The sequence below is a fragment of the Elephantulus edwardii genome, unplaced genomic scaffold (assembly GCF_000299155.1).
Source record: "Elephantulus edwardii isolate Elephantulus edwardi_28Jun2011 unplaced genomic scaffold, EleEdw1.0 scaffold00287, whole genome shotgun sequence".
In the NCBI taxonomy this organism is placed as follows: domain Eukaryota; kingdom Metazoa; phylum Chordata; class Mammalia; order Macroscelidea; family Macroscelididae; genus Elephantulus; species Elephantulus edwardii.
The window spans coordinates 2,897,591-2,917,691 of NW_006400037.1; the positions used below are offsets into that span (position 1 = coordinate 2,897,591).

At 38.6% G+C, this 20,101-nt stretch overlaps 1 protein-coding gene across 1 annotated transcript in view; it reads left to right on the plus strand.

The window, feature by feature from the left end:
* Positions 1–20,101, plus strand: part of LOC102868630 — a 504,064-nt gene that overhangs the window by 75,834 nt on the left and 408,129 nt on the right. The window contains exon 6 of the mRNA XM_006900538.1: positions 17,122–17,273. Coding sequence (XP_006900600.1) covers positions 17,122–17,273 — 152 coding nt within the window. The remainder of the gene's footprint in view (positions 1–17,121; positions 17,274–20,101) is intronic.

The following is a 20,101-nucleotide window of genomic DNA, read 5'->3' on the forward strand; positions in this document are numbered from 1 at the left end:
TTCCTACATTCATGGTTCTCACATTCCATGTCCCAATCACCAGTGTCTGCTTACAACTGTTCCTCTTCCTTTGTATTTCCATTCTTGAAAACTCAGCCTCCTTTGCTGTTTCTGTTATCTAAATGTGTTCTGTTGTACATAGGGTTTTCAGAGGCCTGCTATTTCAGAAGTGGCTGGCCAATCCCTCTTCCTAGTCTGTCTTAATGTGACTGTTCAGGTTTAGAAAAGTATCAGACAGACCAGCAAGTTAAAGGTATATCCCTTATTGCAGCATTAACTTTAGTGTCAGTGTTGTCCCTGCCTTTCTCACACGCGTCTTTTCCCACTTATTTCCCTGCTCCTTTGTCCACCAGGATACCCAGCTACTTCTACCCCCTCCCTTCACATGTATCTCCCTTTGGCCAGCCCTCCATCTAATAACTTATATATGAAGTTCCATGGCTTCTGTGATTCTGAACACATCAGCTGATGGTAGTTCCTTATGTTGGGATCAATGTCTCTGAAGTTTAGTCGTAATGTTTCCCGACTAAAGGTGATGCATCATGTTGAATTCTTGTGTAGATAGGCTTTTCTTGGCCCTCGGGCCACAGGCCCTCGGGCTGGAACAAATGTCTCACTGTTTTTTTTCCTCGATTACCTGGGGAGATGGGAGGGGTCTCTAAGCTGCCCAGCCTTCAGCTTGTCAGATGCCTACCCCTTTCTCTCTGCGGCCTGCAGGAATGAATAGGCTAGGGTTTCTAAATTTGGTCCCATTTTGTCTCTTACAATGTTTATGGTTCTGGGATTTAAATCTAGGATATAAGGTTATGAGGAGGAATGTGGCATCAAGATTGGAGGAAGAGTCATCAACAACATACACTAGGCTGATTACACCACCTTACTTGCTAAAACAGAGAAGAACCTGAAGCACTTGCTGAAGAAGGAAAAAGACTATAGATTGAAGCTCAGCATCGAGGAAGGATTTCACCACTGAGCCAACTGGCAGCACCATGATAGATGGAGAAGAGATTGAAATTGTTAACACTTACAGCTTGGTAGGCTCCACAATCAACATTACTGGCACCAGAAGTCAGGAAATCAAAAGATGAATTGCACTGGGAAAATCTACTATCAGAGACCTCTCCAGAGTACTGGGAAGCAATGATGCCAATCTAGAGACTAAGGTGCACCTGACCCAGGCCATGGTCTTCATAATTATTTGCTACGCATTAGAGAGCTGGACAGTGACTAAGGATGACATTAGAAGAATTGATGTCTTTGAATTGTGGTGCTGGAGGAGTTTTAAACATGCCATGGACCACGAAGAAAGCAAATAGGTCTGTCTTGGAAGAGCTTGAAACCAAATTTTTTCCTTGGAGACTAGGATTTTGAATCTCTGTCTCACATACTTTTGGTACATGCCAAGAGGGACCTGTCCTTGGAGAAGGACATCATGCTTGGCAGGGTGGAAGGACAGCACAGGAGAGGAAGACCCTGGATGAGATGGATTAATATAGTATCTTCCATTAATATAGTAGCCCTCATTTCCAGAGTCACTGTTTCATCCATTCTCAATGTGGTCTCTATCTCCCGCAATGTACCTCCATACTTCCAAGAATTATATCCTTCTCCAGGGTCTGATCCCTCCTGGCAACATGCCCAATATATGTGAAACAGAATTTCAGAATCCTTGCTTCCAAGGAGCAAACTAGTTTCATCCTCTTCTGAATAAACATGTTTGTTCTTATGGCAGTCCATGGTATGTTCAGTACTCTTTTCTATAACCATAGTTCAAGGGTATTAAATCTTCTTCCATCATCCTTTCATTGTCCAGCTTTCAGATACATAGTAAACAATTGAGAAGATTGGGCACCTGTATCAGGTGCACCTTAGTCTCTAGACTGATGTAATTGTCTTTAACACTCTGGAGTGATCCTGACAACAACCTTTCACAAAGCAAGTCATTTTTTTACTTCCTGACTGCTGGTGCCAAGAATATAGATTGTGGATTTTAGCAAGATAAAATTGTTAACAGCCTCAATCTTTTCTCTATTACGATGCTGCCATTTGGCCCAGGGGTGAGAATTTTTGCTTTGATGTTGAGCTTCAATTAATATTGAAGACTGAAATCCTTGACCTTCTGCAGCAAATACTTCAAACCTTTCTCAGTTTCAGCTAGCAATATTGTGTCGTCTGCATTGATTCAGGTTGTTGATGAGTCTTTCTCCAATCCTGATGCCACATTCCTCTTCATATTGTCCAGTCTCTTGAATGATCTGTTCTACATATAGATTGAAAGAGTATGGAGAAAAGATACATCCCAATACACTTCTTTCTTTTTTTGAACCACACAATGTTCCCTTACTTTGTTCATACAACAGTTTTCTGCTCTAGGTATAGGTTTCACATAAGCACAATCGCGTATTCTGGGCTTCCAATTCTTCTCAATGTAAACCACAATTTATTGTGATCCATACAGTCAAATGCCTTTGCATAGTTGTTAAAACACAAATAGATATACCCTTCTGATATTCTCTGCTTTCAGCCAAGATCCATCTGCCATTGTAATTAAATCTTTAGTTCCATAAACTCAGCTTACATTTCTAACAGTTCTCTATCAATGTGCTGTTTTAGTCATTTTTTTGTAAATTTCAGCAAGATTTTGCTTGTGTATGATATTAGTGATATTGCTCTATAATTTCCATTCTGTTGGATTGCCTTTTTTGAGAATGAGAATAAATATGAATCTCTTCCAGTTAGTTGGCCAAATCTTTCAAATTTTTGGCACAGCCTGATTAACATATCCAGGGTTGTGTCTGTTTGTTGAAATATGTAAATTGATATTAACACGTCGCACACTTTTAAATTGATGATCATGCTTAGAAACACATTTTTCCATCATTTGTGGCAACGTGTTAAATCAATTCCTAGGGTCTTATTTTTTGCCAATTCCTTCAGAGGAACTTCAACTTCCTTTTTTAATACCATTGTTTCTTGATAATATTCTATTTCATTATTTGTGTTTGTGTGTGAGAGAGAGATACCTAATTCTTTTGGATTTATGTATTCCCTCAATCTTTTTCTTTAGTCTTCCTGAATAATTTAATATTTTAAATTTTTCTTTTTCTTGTTATTAATTTCTTTGGTGTACCGTCAAATCGGATCTGACTGGTAAGGAGGAGACTGTCCCTCCTTCTCCAGCATAGCATCTGGTGGATTTGAACCACACACCTCTGGCATTGCAGTGCAGCTAGGATCATTTAATATTTTTAAGTATTGCAACTCAGCTTGAATTTGTTCTTTGAGTTCCTTCAGCTTACCAAATACTGAGAGAGTTTGGCATTTTGATTTTTTTGACTCCAGATTTTTGCACATTTTCTTAAAATACATACTTTGTCTTCCCAAGCTGTCCTTTGAAATCTTCTGTTCAATTCTTTAACTTCCTGATTTCTTTCCTTCGTTTTGACTTCTCAGTGTTCTAGTGCAATATTCAGAGTCTCTTCTGATATCAATCTCGATCCTTTCTTCTTCCTCTGTCTTTTGCATTCTTCATGGATGATATTCCTTATAACATCTCTCAGCTCATCTGCTCTTTGTTCATTAGTTTCAAGGCCTCAAACCTGTTCTTGACCTGGTTTTAAAATTCAGGTAGAATATACTCAAAGTCATATTTTGGTTCTTGTAAATTTGTTTTAATTTTCTTTAGCTTCAATTCAAACTAGTATTCGATAATGGAGCAGTCGAGTCCTAGCTAAATGGTAAATTGTTCCCTGTTCATGGATAGGAAGACTCAATATAGTGAAAATGACAATCCTACCAAACGCAATATCCATGTTTAACAGTACAGATACCAAAATCATTTTTTAAAGATGAAGAAAAGGCAAAAATTTATTTGGAAAAGAAATAAGCCCCAATTAAGCAAAATACTTCTGAAAAACAAAAATGAAGTGGGAAGCATAGCACTTCCTGATCTCAAAACCTTCTACATAGCTGTAATAACCAAAACAGTCTGATACTGGTACAGTGACAGACACACAGACCAATGGAATAGAACAGACAACCTAGAAGTTAACCCATCTGCTTGTGGTTAACTGGAATTTGATAAAGAAACAAACCTATCAAATGGGGAAATGACAGCCTCTTCAACAAATAGTGCTGATGAAACTGGATATCTACCTGCAGAAAGCTGAAGCAGTATCCACATCTATCATAGTTTTGAAAATGTGCCTGTTTTATGATGTAATGAAAAACAACTGCTTCATGATTTCCTAAGTATTCGTCCAAAACAGAGACATCTTGCTTTACAAATTCAACTCTTGTATAAATATGTGAGAAATGGCTTCTTGACCACTCAAAGTTAGGTAGTCACTGCATTCTGCTGTAAGAATTCAGGGTAACTCTGTCACCTGTCCTTAAGGACTTATTGCTTGTTAGTATGCTGGCTTCTGCTTTGGGAAGAATGGAAGAATTGCTTATGAGAATTATTAAACAAATTTTTGAAATAGATTTTCTGCACTCCAGGTTCTATTCTACCTAAAATGCAACGTCAGTCTTTCCTTAGAAAAAAACAAAAACATGAAGAAATGTTCAAAATCCCTAGCTATCAGAGAAGCGCAAATAAAAACAACTATGAGATATCTCACCCCAGTAACAGCAGGAGAATTCAACAGAGCAGCAAACAATAAATGCTACTGAGGCTGTGGAGAGATTGGAACCATTATTCACTGCTGGTGGTAGTGTAAAATGGTGCAACCACTGTGGAAGGTGGTTTGGCACTTTCTCAAAAGGCTGAAAATAGAAATGTCATTTGACCCAGCAATACACTACTAGGAATATACCCCAAAGAAACCAAAACCTCCATCCAAACAGTTATATGCAAACCCATGTTTATTGTTGCATTAGTTACAATAGCAAAGAGGTGGAAGCAACTCAAGTGCCTATCAACAAATGAATGGATAGAAAAACTATGTGGAATATCCATACAATAGAATGCTGTGCAGCACTTAAAAACAATGAACTTGTAAAACATGAAATAACATGGGGGACCCTGTAGGACAGGACATTAGGCTGGGTGATGGTTGAAAGATCTCAGTTACAAAAGGACAAGTACTGCAAAGCACCACTGTTACAAAGAAGGTCTGACATGGGGGGTTGGGAGAATAGGATAAGGATAATGAACATTGGATTGGTACAGATGAAGGAAAGAACTGTTTAAAATGAATATATGATTAGGCATTATATGTATAACAACAGCCCAGAATAAGAGGAACATCATTGCAAAGAGGACTAGGGTAAGGGAGAGATAGGTAATTGTACAACAAAGAGTGAATATTTTTTTTTAAAATCACAGCGAACTGGAAGAGAGGGAAAGGAGGGAGAAGGGGTAAAATGTCAAATAATGAATAAATGAAAACTAACTTCTTTGTAAACTATTCATTAAAATCACAATTAAAGGAGGGAGAAGGGGTAAAATGTCAAATAATGAATAAATGAAAACTAACTTCTCTGTAAATTATTCATTAAAATCACAATTAAAATTTTATTTAAAATTATACGATAATAAATACTATCTGAAAAGAAGACTTTCAAAATTTCATATAATGTGTCAGACTTAAATACATACTGGCTGCCTTAGTTTCTTTTGCTGCTCTAACAGAAGTACCATAACTGAATGGCTTTAGCTTTGCATAGTCAATGAAACACAGATAGACCTTCCTCTGGTACTCTTTGCTTTCTGCCAAGATCCATCTAACATTAGCTATATCATCCCTAATCCCACGACCTCTTCTCAACCCAGCCTGTGCATCTGGTGGTTCTCTGTTTATGTGTTGTTCCAGTCATTTTTGGATAATTTACAGCAGAATCTTGCTTGCATGTGATATTAGTGATATTGTTCAATGATTTTCGCACTCTCTTGGGTCACCTTTCTTTGGAATGGGAACAACTATCGATCTCTTCCAGTCAGTTGGCCAGCTGGGTATCCTCCAGATTTCTTAGCACAACTTATTGAGCACAGCTAGGGCAGCGTCTGTTTGTTGAAATATGTCAGTTGGTATGCCGTCAACTTCTGGAGCCTGTTTTTTTGCCAATTCCTTCAGCGCAACTTGAACATCCTCCTTCACCACCATAGGCTCTTGCTCATAAGTTATTTAATGAAATTCTTCTGTGTCAGCCAATTCCTTCTGGTACAGTGATTCTGTGTACTCCTTACATCTTCTTTTAATGTTTCTTGGATCATTTAACACTCTGCTCAAAGCATCCTTAAGTATTGTCACTCGTGGCTGAGCAAATTTGGCCCTTTTGATTTTCTGACTACAGCTCTTTGCACCTTTCATTATAATATCTTGCTTTGTCCTTTGAAATTTTTTGTTCAGTTCTTTAATTTCCCAATTTCTTCCTTTAGCTTTGGCTTCTATTGCAATATTCAGAGTCTCATCTGACACCCATCTTGGTCTTTTCTTCTTCTTCAGCCTTTGTAATGATCTTTTGAATTCTTCACGGACAATATTCTTGATATCCTCCCACAGCTCATTTGATCTATGCTCATTGGTACTCAAGACCTTAAACTTGTTCCTAAGATGGTTTTGAAATTCTCATGGGACAGACTGAAGGTAAAATTTTGGTTCCCGTGGATTTGATAGATTACCTGGTTTATTAATAAGTGGAGTCTAAAATGAACATGTATCTCATACTGCTAAAATATTAAAATAAAATTTGTTACAAGATTATATAATAATTATATGCATAGAGTATCTATTAACTATTAAAAATTTAAGCCCAATACAGGACAAGGTCTAACTTTGAAAAAGATCAACAACTTTTAAAATGCCAAGTTCAAATTAGAACTGAAGAAAATGAAAACCAATCCATAAGACTCAGAATATGTCCTTTGAATATATTCTTCCTGACTTTAGAGAACATGCAAAGAATCGGTTTGATGCATTGAACACTAATGACTGAAGACCATTCATGTTGTGGGATGATAGTAAAAACATTATACATAAAGAAAGGCAGAAACATTTGCAAAAGGCTGCTTAAGAAGATAAATCAAAGCATTATGATAAAACATGGAAAGACTTGGAGTTAGAAAACTGATAAGGAAGAAAATGCTCAGAATTTCTCAAGATAAAAGAATAGAGGGACAAATTCAAGTCTTGAGTTGCAATACAAAAGGAAGGATTCCATGAGCAAGATGTTGAATTACATAGGAAATTTCAAAAGAAGATGAAAGGAGTATACACAGTTTCTATACCAAAAACAATTAGTCAACATTGATCTGTTTCAGGAAGTAGTATATGATACAGAACCAATGGTACTAAAGGACCAAGTCTAAGCAGCATTCATTAAAAGTTGTTGTTGTTGTTAGGTGCTGTTGAGTTGAGCATGATTCAGCAATCCTATGAACTAAAGATCTGAACCCTATTCTATTCTGTGCCACCTTTACCTTCCTAACACATAGAGACCATTGCAGCAGTCACTGTGTCAGTTCACCTGGTTGAGAGTCTTCCTCTCCTTCACTGACCCTCCACCCTTCCCAGCATCATGTCCTTCTCTAAGGAATAGCAGTTTATAGCAGCATGTCCAAAATATGTGAGGTGAAGACTGATCATTCCTGCTTTCAAAGGGCACTCTGGCTGCACCCCTCAAAGACATTTCTGTTTGTTCTCTTTGCCATCCTGGGATGTTCAGTGCTGTTTTCCAGCAACACAATTCAAGGGTGTCAAATCTTTTCCTGTCGTTCTTATTCATTATCCATCTCTCAGATGCATAGCAATTAATCAGAAAAAGTATATGACCTAAATCAGATGCATTTTAGTTTTCAAACTGACATCACTAATTCTCAATAATAAGCAAAAGTCTCTAACTACAGATTTTTCCCAGGGTAATGTGTCTCCTTATTTCCTGACTGCTTGTACCAGGTATATTAGTTGTGGATCTAAGCAAGATTAAGTTGTTGAAAGTTTCAATCTCTTCGTCCACCGTAATGTTATCCATTAGTTCTGTGGTAAGAATCTTTGTTTTCCTGATACTGAGATGCAGTCTATACTGAAGGCTGTATCCCTTGATCTTCTACAACAAGTGCTTCAAGTCTTCCTCACTTTCAGCAAGCAAAGTTACCTGCATAACACATTTTATTTATGAGTCTGTCCCTAATCCTGATGCCATACTCCTCCTCAAAGAGTCTAGCTTCAAGGATGATTTGCTCAATATACAGATTGAATAGGTAGATATAGAGATTACAACCCTGGCACACTCCCTTCCCAATTCCAAATCAAGCAGTAACTCCCTCCACCCCACTCCATTCACACAATGGTAGTGACAGAAAAAAAAAAATAAGGCTACAGAAATTGACAGAATAACAATTGAGATGTTTCAATAAACAGATAAAGCCCTAAAGTGGTTTACTTAGTTAAGCCAAAACAATTAGAAGAAAGCTACCTTGTCAACTGACTTGAGGAGATCCATATTTGTACTCAGTTAAAAAACAAAACAAAACAAACATAAACCAATACAACAGAACGAGGAAGTTACTGAACCATGCCATTAATAGCCCATACAAGTAACATTTTACTGATGATTAAAAAAAAATCACTGAAGTAGCACAACATCAGAAAACTGTCTGAAATCCAAGTTGGATTCAGAAGAGGCCATGGAATGGGGGATGTCGTTGCTGATGTCGGATAGAACTAGGTTGAAAGCAGAGAATACAAGGAAAGTGTTTACTTATGTTTTATTGACAATACAAAAGGTGTTCAACCATGTTGTTGTTATGTGTTGTTGAGTTGTCTGAGACCCATATTGACCCCTATCCTGTCTTGAGCCAATCTCACTAATTCTGACACACCAATCCCATGGCCCCAGTTATTGTATCAATCCATCTCATCCGGGATCTTCCTTTCCTGCGCTGTCCCTCCACCCTTCCAATAATGTTGCCCTTCTCCAAGGACTGGTCTCTCCTGGCTATCTGCCCAATGTATGTGAGATGGAACTCCAAAGTCCTAGCCTCTAAGGAGAAACTTACTTTCATCTTCTCCAAGATAGACCTATTTCTTTTCTTGGTGATTCATGGGATGTTTAAGACTCTTCTCCAGCACCACAACTCAAAGGCATTGATTCTTTTTCTGTCATCCTTAGTCATTGTCCAGCTTTCTTATGCATAGCAAGTAATTGTGAAGATCAGGTGCACCTTAGTCTCTAGACTGGCATCATTGCTTCTCAGTACTGTAGAGAGGTCCCTGACAGGAAATTTCTACAATGCAGTTAATCTTTTGATTCCCTGACTGCTGGTGTTAAGAGTGTTGATTGTGGAGCAGTAATTATTAACAACTTCAATCTCTTTTTTCATCTATCACAGTGCTGTCAACTGGCCCAGTGGTGAGAATCTTTGTCTTCTTTATGTTGAGCTTCAATCCATATTGCAGACCACAGCCCTTGACCTTCTGCAGCAAGCACTTCCGCTCTTCTTCAGTTTCAGCAAGCAAGGTTTTAGTAAATTATCGCTATCATTGAAAAGAATGGGAATTTTAGAACATTTAAATATATTCATACAGGTATTTACATAGACCAATAGGCAGTTGTTAGAACAGAAAAAGGGAATTTTGTATGGTATAAACTTGGGAAGGTGTGCATCAGGGCTATATCCCTTCACCATGCCATTCAATCTGAATGCTAAGTCAATACTTTGGTAGCTGGACTATATGGCAAAAAATGTGGCATCAAGGTTGGAGATTGGACTCCTCGAACTGTTAGATGCAGATAACACAAACTTGCTTGCTGAAAATGAAAAGGATTTGAAGTGTTTACTAAAAAGGATAAAAGAATACTAAGTATGGATTATATTTTAGCAGAGGGGAGCTCTGGTGGCCTTGTGGTAAGAAGCTGTGCTGCAATCCTGACGGCATATTGTTCAAATCTGCCAGCTGCTCCATAGAAGAATGAGGGACATTCTCTTCTTGTGCTATTAACTGCCTCTGAAAGCCCACCAAAGGGTCAGCTATGGGTTGGTTCTTATTTGACAATACATCACCACAATAATATCTCAGAATAAAGAAAACAAAAATCTTCACAACTGAACAAATAACCAACATCATGATATATGTTGAGAATATTGAAGTTTTCAATTATTTCAATTTATTTGGATCCGAAGTCAATATCTTGGTAACGAACACTGGTCAAGAAAGCAAAAGACATGTTATACTGAGCAAATCTGCTGCCAATGATCTCTTTAAAGTAAGGGTGTCAGTTTAAAATTAAGCTGCACCTGATAAAAGCCATGATATTTTCAGTTGCTTTCTATGAAAGTTGCACAAATGAGTAGGAAGAATGAACAAGAATCAATGTCTTTGAATTGGATGTTGTTCTTGTTATGTGCTGTTGGGTTACCTACGACTCATAGCAATCTTGTACAATAGCTCAGAAGCCTGCCCTGTTCTGAGCCAGTCTCACTGACTCCAACACACCTTCCCCCATTGGCCCAGTTACTGTATCAGTCCATCTTATTCAGGGTCTTCCTCTCCTGCACCACATGCCCAAAGTATGTGGGATGGAGCTTCAAAATCCTAGCCTCCAAAGTGAAACTTGGTTTTAACCTTTCTGAGACCTATTTATTTTCCTGGCAGCCCATAGTATGTTCAAGACTCTTCACCAGCACCACAACTCAAAGGCATCAATTCTTCTGTTATCCTTAGTCATTGTCTAACTCTCAAGTAATTGTGAAGACTGTGGCCTGGATTTTAGTGAAGAGTGTTGAATAGACAATGAACAGGAAAAAAAAATCCATTTTAAGAGAAGTGCCATCGGAGTGCTCCTTAGATGCAATGAGGATAACACTTCATATCATGTGCTTTGGCCATGTTGGCAGTAAGGGCCAATTCCTGGAGAAGGACTTCATTCAGGAAATGGTAGAGGATCAGAGGAGAGGAAGATTCTCAAGAAGATAGATTGGCATAGTGACTGCAGCAGTGGTTTTAATAAATATCACAAAAGAGATTGTGATCATAGTGCAGGATAATGCATATCAATAATTCATATGTTATACATAAGAACAACTGATATGAACCCTGCCCTATTCTACACTATCCTCATGATCTTTGTCATGCCAAGCTCATTGTTTAAGTCCCTGTGTTCAAGTCATCTTACTGGGGATTGTCCTCTCTTTCTCTGACCTACACCTTTTCCAGCATGATGTCTCTCTCCAAGGATTGGTTCCTCCTGATAATTATGCCTTTAACTGAGAAGAAATGGCTGCTAACATCCATTAATAATTGAAACATGAAATTTAAGAAACATGAATCTAGAAAAATAGAAGTTGTGAAAATGAAATGAAACACATCCTAGCCATTAACAAGCTTAAATGGACTAACATTGACCACTTAGAGTCAGACAATCACATAATGTTTTATGACAGAAATGTGAATTGAAGAGGAATGGTGTGACATTCCTTGTCAAAAAGAGCATTTCAAGATCCAACCTGAAGTACAACACTGTGAGTTATAGGACACTATCTGTATATATCCAAGAAAGTCCTGTTAATACAACTATCATTTAAATACATGCATAAACTATGAAATCCAAAGATGAAGAAATGTATAATTTCTATCAAGTTTTGCAGTTGGAAATTGATAAAGCATACAATCAAGATGCACTAACACTAATTATTGACTGAAATGCAAAAGCTAAGAATAAAGAAGAAAACACTGACTCTATGTGTTAGTATTTTCCTTTCTGTTTCTAGAACCCAATATGAAGAGCTTCTTTAAAGGGTTTCCACTGTCTAAGCACTAGGACTTATGTCCAGGTTTCAGGTATATTGAGTGCAGTCTTGGGATTATTTTAGGAAAGAAAATTATAAACTCACTGTCAATTTGGTGTACTTCATATTCTAGTTCTTCCTCAGCCATCGTGTCTATTTTCAGGTCTTTATAAAATCATTGAATGCATGCTATACTACATGCAAATGCATAGATAGACTGTGATATTCTGTTCTATTTGTAACTGGAATTCTTTTTTTAATTATTTTATATGACTTTCTTTACAAAGTTCATATACATTGTTTTCCACGCTAGATCTTTCCCATTTCCTTAACCCACCCCTCCTTCTACTCATCAAATTGTGTGACCCTATGATTACCCTCCCACCCATCCTCTTCCCCTTGCTCCTACTCTTTCCCCCTTGGATCCTCATACAGTTATCTTTCTATTTATGCAATAATGGTCCTATACAGTATTTGTACTTAAGGGACAAACAAATTCACTTAGCATAATGGTCTCCAGTACCTCTCAAATCAGGTAGTGATTTCAAAATCATTGATCCTGCACCCTGTATAGTATTTCATAGTGTGAATGTACCATAATTTCTCAATCCACTCGAATGTGGTTGGACATTTGGGCTGTTTCCATGTTCTTGTGATGGTGAATAATGCTGTTATAAACATTGGTGCACAAATCTCCATTTGTGCTTCAGTTCTAATTTTCTCAGGGTATGTTCCAAGCAGTGGAATAACTGGGTCATATGAAATTTCTATGTTCAGCTTTTAGAGGAAGTGCCAAACTGCTTTCCAGAGTACTTGAACCATTATCCACTTCATAAATAACATGCCTCCAGAAATTCTATGAACATTGATAAATGTCTATAGTTGTAGGGAGGCTTCAGGCCTTTTGTTCATTGGGTTGCTATGAGTCATGCTCTACTTGAAGGTAAGCAACAACAAAAACAACAACAAAAGAACATTTCAAGATCTATCCTGCATTACAGTGAGTGATAAGGTATTCTCCATATGCATACCAAGAATATCTGTTAGCCAAACTATCATTTAAAGAGATGCACCAACCACTAATATCAAAGAGGAATAGTTTGTGGATTTCTACTAACTTTTCTACTTACTAAGATTGATGATGCAACTTGCTTGATGAGGACTTGAAACTCTTGCTGCAGAAAATAAAAAATTACAGTGTTCAATACCGATTGGAGCTCAACATCAAGAAGACAAAAATACCACCACCAGATTAACAAGCAATATCATGATAGATGGGAAAAAAATGATTGAAATTGTTGATTATTTCATCGTACTTGGGTCTCCTTGATCAGGTAACACCTTTCTCCCAGAAGGGCATCGGCTACCTTAATCTCATCTTTCAGGAAAGGATATCTACATTACCACAGTATGAGATCTAGGAGAGACCTCTCTGGACCTTGAAATTATAACATTGTGTCAGCAATGTAAACAGAGACAGTAAGTCACAGAATTTAGCAGAAGCTCTGTGGCCAGGATCTTCCCTCAGGACTTTCTCAAGCAAAAATCTTTCTCTGAAGTTGGTACATGGGATTTGGACTTGCATCCTCCTAAGTAAGAGATGAACAACAGCATGAGAAACCAGTAGCAGTGTGTAGTGCAGGACATCACAGAAGTGAGTGGTAATCATATTAAGAGGTAGCTGGGGAAGGGAAGGTTTGACTAGGTAGCCAGGTGTGCAAGAAATGGGGATGTAGCAGGGAAAGTGTAGAGTCAAGTCACACGTGCTTGGGGAGCAGGAGGGAATTGGCAGTGAATGTACTGGAAGTGTCTTTCATCTGGTAGGAAAAATGCTTGTCTGTCAAATATTTTTCTGACATTGAGTATCCAAATTAAGACAGACTAGGAACAGGGATTAACCATCCACTTCTGAAATATAACTGGCTTTTGAAAACTCTAAGTATAGCGGAGCACATTTAAAGTAGACTAACAGATATAGTAACTGAAGTTGACCCCTCAAATTTGGAAACACAAAGGAGGAGAAACAGTTCTAAGAAGAAATGAACAATTGGTATGTGGAATGTGAGAAGTATGAATGTGGAAAAACTAGACATGTAAATAAATAAATGGAATGCATAAATATTTACATATTGGGTATTAGCAAAATGAGATGGATTGACATGGGACGTTTTGAATCCCATGATCATATGATCTCTTATGCTGGAGATGAAAAGGTGAGAAAAAACTAGAGTCGCTTTCATAGTTAAAAAGGCCATTTCTAGATCCATCTTGAAATACAATATTGTGAGTGACAGTATGATATCCATATGCATACAAGGAAGACCTATTAATGCTATTGTCATTCAAATTTACGCACCTACAACCAGAGCCAAAGAGAAGGAAATAGATTATTTCTATCAACTGTTGCAGTCAGAAATCAATCGAACATGTAACCAAGACACATTAATAATAATGGGTGACTGGAATGCAAAAGTTGGGAACCAGGAAGAAAGATTAGTAGTCAGAAGATAGGGACTTGGTGACAGAAATGAGGCTGTGGATAGAGTGATAGAATCCTGTACAATCAATTATTTATTCATAACAAATGCCTTTTATAAAAAGCATAAATGCAGGTTATACAAATGGATTTAACCTGATGGGATGCACAGAAATCAGATTAATTACATCTGTGGAAGGAGCCATTGGAGAAGTTCAATATCAGCAGTAAAAACTAGGCTAGATGCTGATTGTAGAACAGACCACCACCTGCTCATATGCAAGTTCAAATCAAAATGAAAGGTGAAATCCTATCTACAGGAATAAAAATTTGACCTTAAGCTTATCTCCCATGAACTGAAAAACCAACTCAGGAATAGGTTTGAGACCTTGAACACTAATGAGTGAAGACTAGATAAACTGTGGGAAGAGATCAAGAATATTGTTCATGAACAATGCAAAAAAGTCATTACAAAGAAGGAAGAAGAAAAGACCAAAATGGATGTAAGAAGAGACTTAATGCTGCACTAGAGCGCTGAGAAGCCAAAGCAAAGAGAAGAAATCAAGAAGTTAAGGAGCAGAATAGAAGATTTCAAAAGACTGCTTAGGAAGACAGGGTAAAATATTATAATGAAATGTGCAAGGAACTGGAGTTGAAAAATCATAAGGGCCAAACTCACACAGCATTGCTTAAGCTGAAAGAACTAAAGAATAAATTCAAGCCTCAAGTTGCAATGCTTTAAGGATGCTATGGGCAGAATATTGAACAATTCAGGAAGCATTAAAAGAAGATGGAAGGAGTACACAGAGTCATTGTACCAACAAAAATTGGCTGACACAGAAGAATTTCAAGAAACAACTTATGAGCAAGAAGCAATGGTGATGAAGGAGGAAGTGCAGGCTGCTCTGGAGGACTTGGAAAAAAATAAAGCCCCAGGAATTGATGGAATACCAATTGACATATTTCAGCAAACAGATGCTGTCCTGAACACATGTTCACCAAGTTGTGCCAAGAAATCTGGAGGACAACTACTTGGCCAACTGATTGGAAGAGATTCATATTTATTCCCATTCCAAAAAAGAAGGTGACCCTATAGTGTGGAAATTATCAAATAATATCACTAACATCACATACTAGCAAAATCTTACTGAAGATTATCCAGAAATGACTTGAACAGTACATTGACAGAGAACTACCAGAAAGACAGGCTGGGTTTAGAAGAGGTCGTGGCTCTAGGGACATTATTGTCAATGTCAGATGAATCTTGGCAGAAAGCAGGGAATACCAGAGGAATGCTTATCTGTGTCTCATTGACTATGAAAAGGCATTTGACTGCAAGGATCACAATAAATTGTGTCTAACCTTGAGGTAAATGGAAATCTCAGAACACTCGATTGTGCTTAGATGAAACCTATACTTGGACCAAGACACAGTCTTCAGAACATAGCAAGGAAACAAGGCATGGTTCAAAATAAGGAAAGGAGTGAGTCAGGGATGCATCCTCTCCCCATACCTTTTCAATCTGTATACAGAACAGATCATTAGGGGGAAAGGGCTCTATGAGGATGAGTGTGGCATCAAGATTGGAGGAAGACTCATTTTAACAACCTATGACACAACCTTGCTTGCTGAAGCTGAAGAAGACCTGAAGCACTTGCTGCAAAAGGTCAAGGATTGTAGTCTTCAATATAGATTGAAGCTCAACGAAGATTCTTACCACTGGGCTAATTGGTAGCACCATAATAAATGGAGAAGAGATTGAGGTTGTTAGTCATTACAGCTTGCTGGTCTCCACAAACAATACTCTTAACACCAGCAGTCAGGAAATTAAAAGACAAATTGCCTTGGGGAAATCTGTTATCATGTACCTCTCCAGAGTGCTGAAGAGCAATGATGTCTAGAGACAAAGATGTGCATAATCCAGGCCATGGTCTTTTCAATTACTTGTTCTGCTTCAGAGAGTTGGGCAATGACTAAAGATTACAAAAAAAGAATAAATGCCTTCGAGTTGAGGTACTGGAGAAGTGTCTTGAACATACAAGAAAAAAAAGTCTGTCTCAGAGAGGATGAAACCAAGTCTCTCCTTGGAGGCTAGGATTTTGTATCTCTCACTTAATTTGGGCATGTGGCTGGGAGAGATTGGTCCTTGGATAAGGACATTATGCTCAGAAGCGTGGACAGACAGGGCAGGAGAGGAAGAGCCCAGATGAGATGGATTAATACAGTAACCGGAGCAATGGGGGTTGGTGTGTCAGAATTAGTGAGACTGGCTCAGGACAGGGAAGGGTTCAGAGCTCCTGTACATAGAGTCACGATGCATCACAGGTGACTCAATGGCACATAACAGCAATAACATACTGTGACAGGTTGGAAGCAGGAATGGCATCCACTTCCTAAATAACATGCCACTGGAAACGGTATGATTTTTGATAAATGTTGATGGTTGTAGAGGGGCTTCAGGCCTTTTGTTCGTGATGTTGCTATGAGTCATGCTGGACTAGAAGGCAATCAATAACAACAACAATAACAATAACATAACTTCACATCCTCTCTAGTATTTATTATTTGACATCCTAATAAACTTTGCCACTGCTTCTGGAGTGAGATGGTAACTCACTGGAGTTTTGATTTGCATCTCTCTTATTCCCAGTTATTTTGAGCAGTTCTTCATGTGTTTGTTGGCCATCCAAATATCTTCCTCTGTGAAAAATCTTTCTGTGTCTTTTGCTAATTTTGTTATTGGTTTATAAGCATTTTACTTGTGGAAAACCTATAGGGTTCTTTATACTCTTGATATGAGACCCTTGTCTGAAATGGTATGCAACTGAAATTCTTAATTAAATTTATGTGTTTCTTTTTGTTATCATAATAAGTAAGTCTTGTTATAGAAAACTTATTTTTCTCTTATTTTCAGTAACAATATATGAAGTTCACTTGGCAACGGGTGAACTATGGAATGCAGGAACAAAAGCAAATGTCTATATTTCTATCTATGGAGAGAAGGGAGATACAGGATCTAGACATCTGCTGAGATCCAAGAGTGCCATCAATTTTCTAAGAGGACAAGTAAGTGAGAAAAACTTTATGCATAACAACTTTTTGTTGTCGAAGGATGGGCAATCCCCTCCCTTGAGATTAACTGCCTCTGAAAACCCACTGGAGGGTCACCCATGGATCGGTTCTGACTTGACAGCACATAGCAACAACAACAATGTTGAAATAGAATGCATTACATCATTCTATGGCTACTAGTAACACATGCAAGGAGCTCTGGTGGTGCAACTGTTAAGGATTTTGCTGCTAACAGAGAAGTTGGCTGTTTGAATCCACCTAGCAACTCTATCTGATTCTGTAACAGTTATAATCCAGAAAACTCTATAGAGTATTCTATTTGTCAATGAATATTTTTATCTGGATTTGAATGAGGATTAACCACGGAAATCAGTTTTTTTATTGAACTATCCATATAAATTGTGTTCAATGACAATAATGTCAATACATGCAATATATTCACACTTCTACAAATTTACTCCTTATAATTCCATTAAGTCTCTGTACCTGTCTGAGTCTTCTCTTTCTTTAGTGCTATTGTGCTCATCATCCACTTATTGCATATGGCCATTCCCTTCATCCATTAATATATGCCTACTTGCTTTTTACTCTGCCAATTTACTTCTCAAACCATTTTGGATTATGTTCAGTAATATTTTTCTTGCATGTGATATTAATAATTTTGTTCTTTAATTCCACATTCTGTTGGATACCTTTCTTGGAAATGAGAATAAATAAAAGTCTCTTCCAGTAATTTGGTCAGGTCTTCTAGACTTTTTGGCAGAGTCTGATGAGCATGTCCAGGGCTGTGTCTCTTTGTTGAAATATGCCAATTGATATTCCAGCAATTCTTGGGGCCTTAATTTTACCCCCAGTGCCTTCAGTGCAGCTTGAAACATCTTTCTTAATTGTACTTAATTTTTGATTATATGCTATTTCTTAAAATTGTTCTGTGTCAGCCATTTATTTATTTATTTTTGGGGGGATACAGTGACTCTGTATATTCTTTCCATCTTTTTTTGTGGCTTTCTGAATAATTTAAGATTTTGCCTGAGTTCCCCAGCGGTCCCGTGAATCTGTCTCTTGCTTCAACAGTGTTTGGACGGAACAGACCCGGCGACTTCTCCCCTTCCAACCTCCGACTACCCTCCAACGTCACCTCCAGGCGTAACCTCGGGACCATCTCAACCATCTCCTATTTTCGGGACCAGCTAACATCTTTTTTTTTGTTAGCCCCAAAACCTCGACCAACTATGAGCTCTCAGATCCGTCAAAATTATTCCGCCGAAGCAGAAGCTGGCGTCAACCGTCTGGTCAACCTGCACCTGCGGGCCTCTTACACCTACCTCTCTCTGGGTTTTTATTTTGACCACGATGATGTGGCCTTGGAAGGCGTGGGGCACTTCTTCCGCCAGTTGGTGAGTGAGAAGCGCGAGGGTGTCCAACGGCTCTTGAAGCTGCAAAACCAGTGCGGCGGGCGAGTCCTCTTCCAAGATATCCAGAAGCCATCCCAGGACGAGTGGGGTAAAACCCTGGACGCTATGCAAGCAGCGGTGGCCTTGGAGAAGAACCTAAACCAGGCCCTTCTGGATCTGCACGCCGTGGGTTCCGCCCACACTGACCCCCATCTCTGTGACTTTCTGGAGAACCACTTCCTGGACGAGGAAGTGAAACTGCTGAAGAAGATGGGTGACCATCTGACCAACATTAGAAGACTGGGCGGCCCTCCAGGCTGGGCTGGGCGAGTATCTCTTTGAGCGTCTTACCCTCAAGCACGACTAGGGGTCTGCGGGGACTTGCAGGGGGAAACCTCTGTGTCCCCCTGCCAACAGCAGCAAGCTTCTCTACCCCACCCTGATGTAGAATCTTATCCACCCAGAAGCCCTTCGCCCAAGCCTTGGATCAAATGAAACAATAAAGCTTTTTGCAACATCTAAAAAAAAAAAAAAAAAAAAAGATTTTGCCTATAGAATCCTTCAGTAATGCAACTTAAGGCTTAATTTGTTCTTCAGTTCTCACAGCTTGAGAAATCCAACCAAGAATGTTGATCCACAATCAACACCTATAGTACCAGCAGTCAAGAAATCAAGAGACGCATCACATTGGGAAAAATCTGCTCTCAGGCACCTCTCAGGAATACTAAAGAGAAATGATTTCAACTTAATTGCTTACTATGTATCTAAGAGCTAGACAGTGACCAAGGCAAACAGGAAAAGAATCAAGCACTTTGAGTTGTAGTGTTGGGGAAGAGTACTAAATACCCTATGAATCGTAAAGAGAACAAGCAGCACTGCCTTGGAAAAAGTGAAACTTGTTTCCATTGGAAGCAAAGATAGTGAAATTTCATCTCACATCTTTGGGCATGTTCTTTGGAGGAGCTAGTCCTTGGAAAAGGACATCATACTTCTTGGTAGAGAAGGGCCAATTTAAGAGAGAAACCTTCGATGAGATGGATTGACACAATGACTGTAACAATGGGTTCAAGTGTGTTGGAGATGATGATGATGATGAAAATGGCACAGGAAAGGACTGGTTTCAGATCAATATGATTTGGATCAATATGTTTCACAGTTGACTGAAAGGCACATAACAACAACAATGGCATCTATTCACGAACTTTCACGTCCTTGTCCCCCTATTCCCATCCCTGGTTAACATCCAAGAATGATTCTATGTGTCAACCTTTACTCAGTTTTTAGAATAGTGGTCTTGATGTTGTTGTTATGTGCCGTCGAGTCGCCTACGACTCATAGTGACCCTATGTACAACAGCCCTAAACTCTGCTCTGTCCTGTGCCAATCGCACCGTCTCTGACACTCCCATCCCAATTATCCCAGTCACTG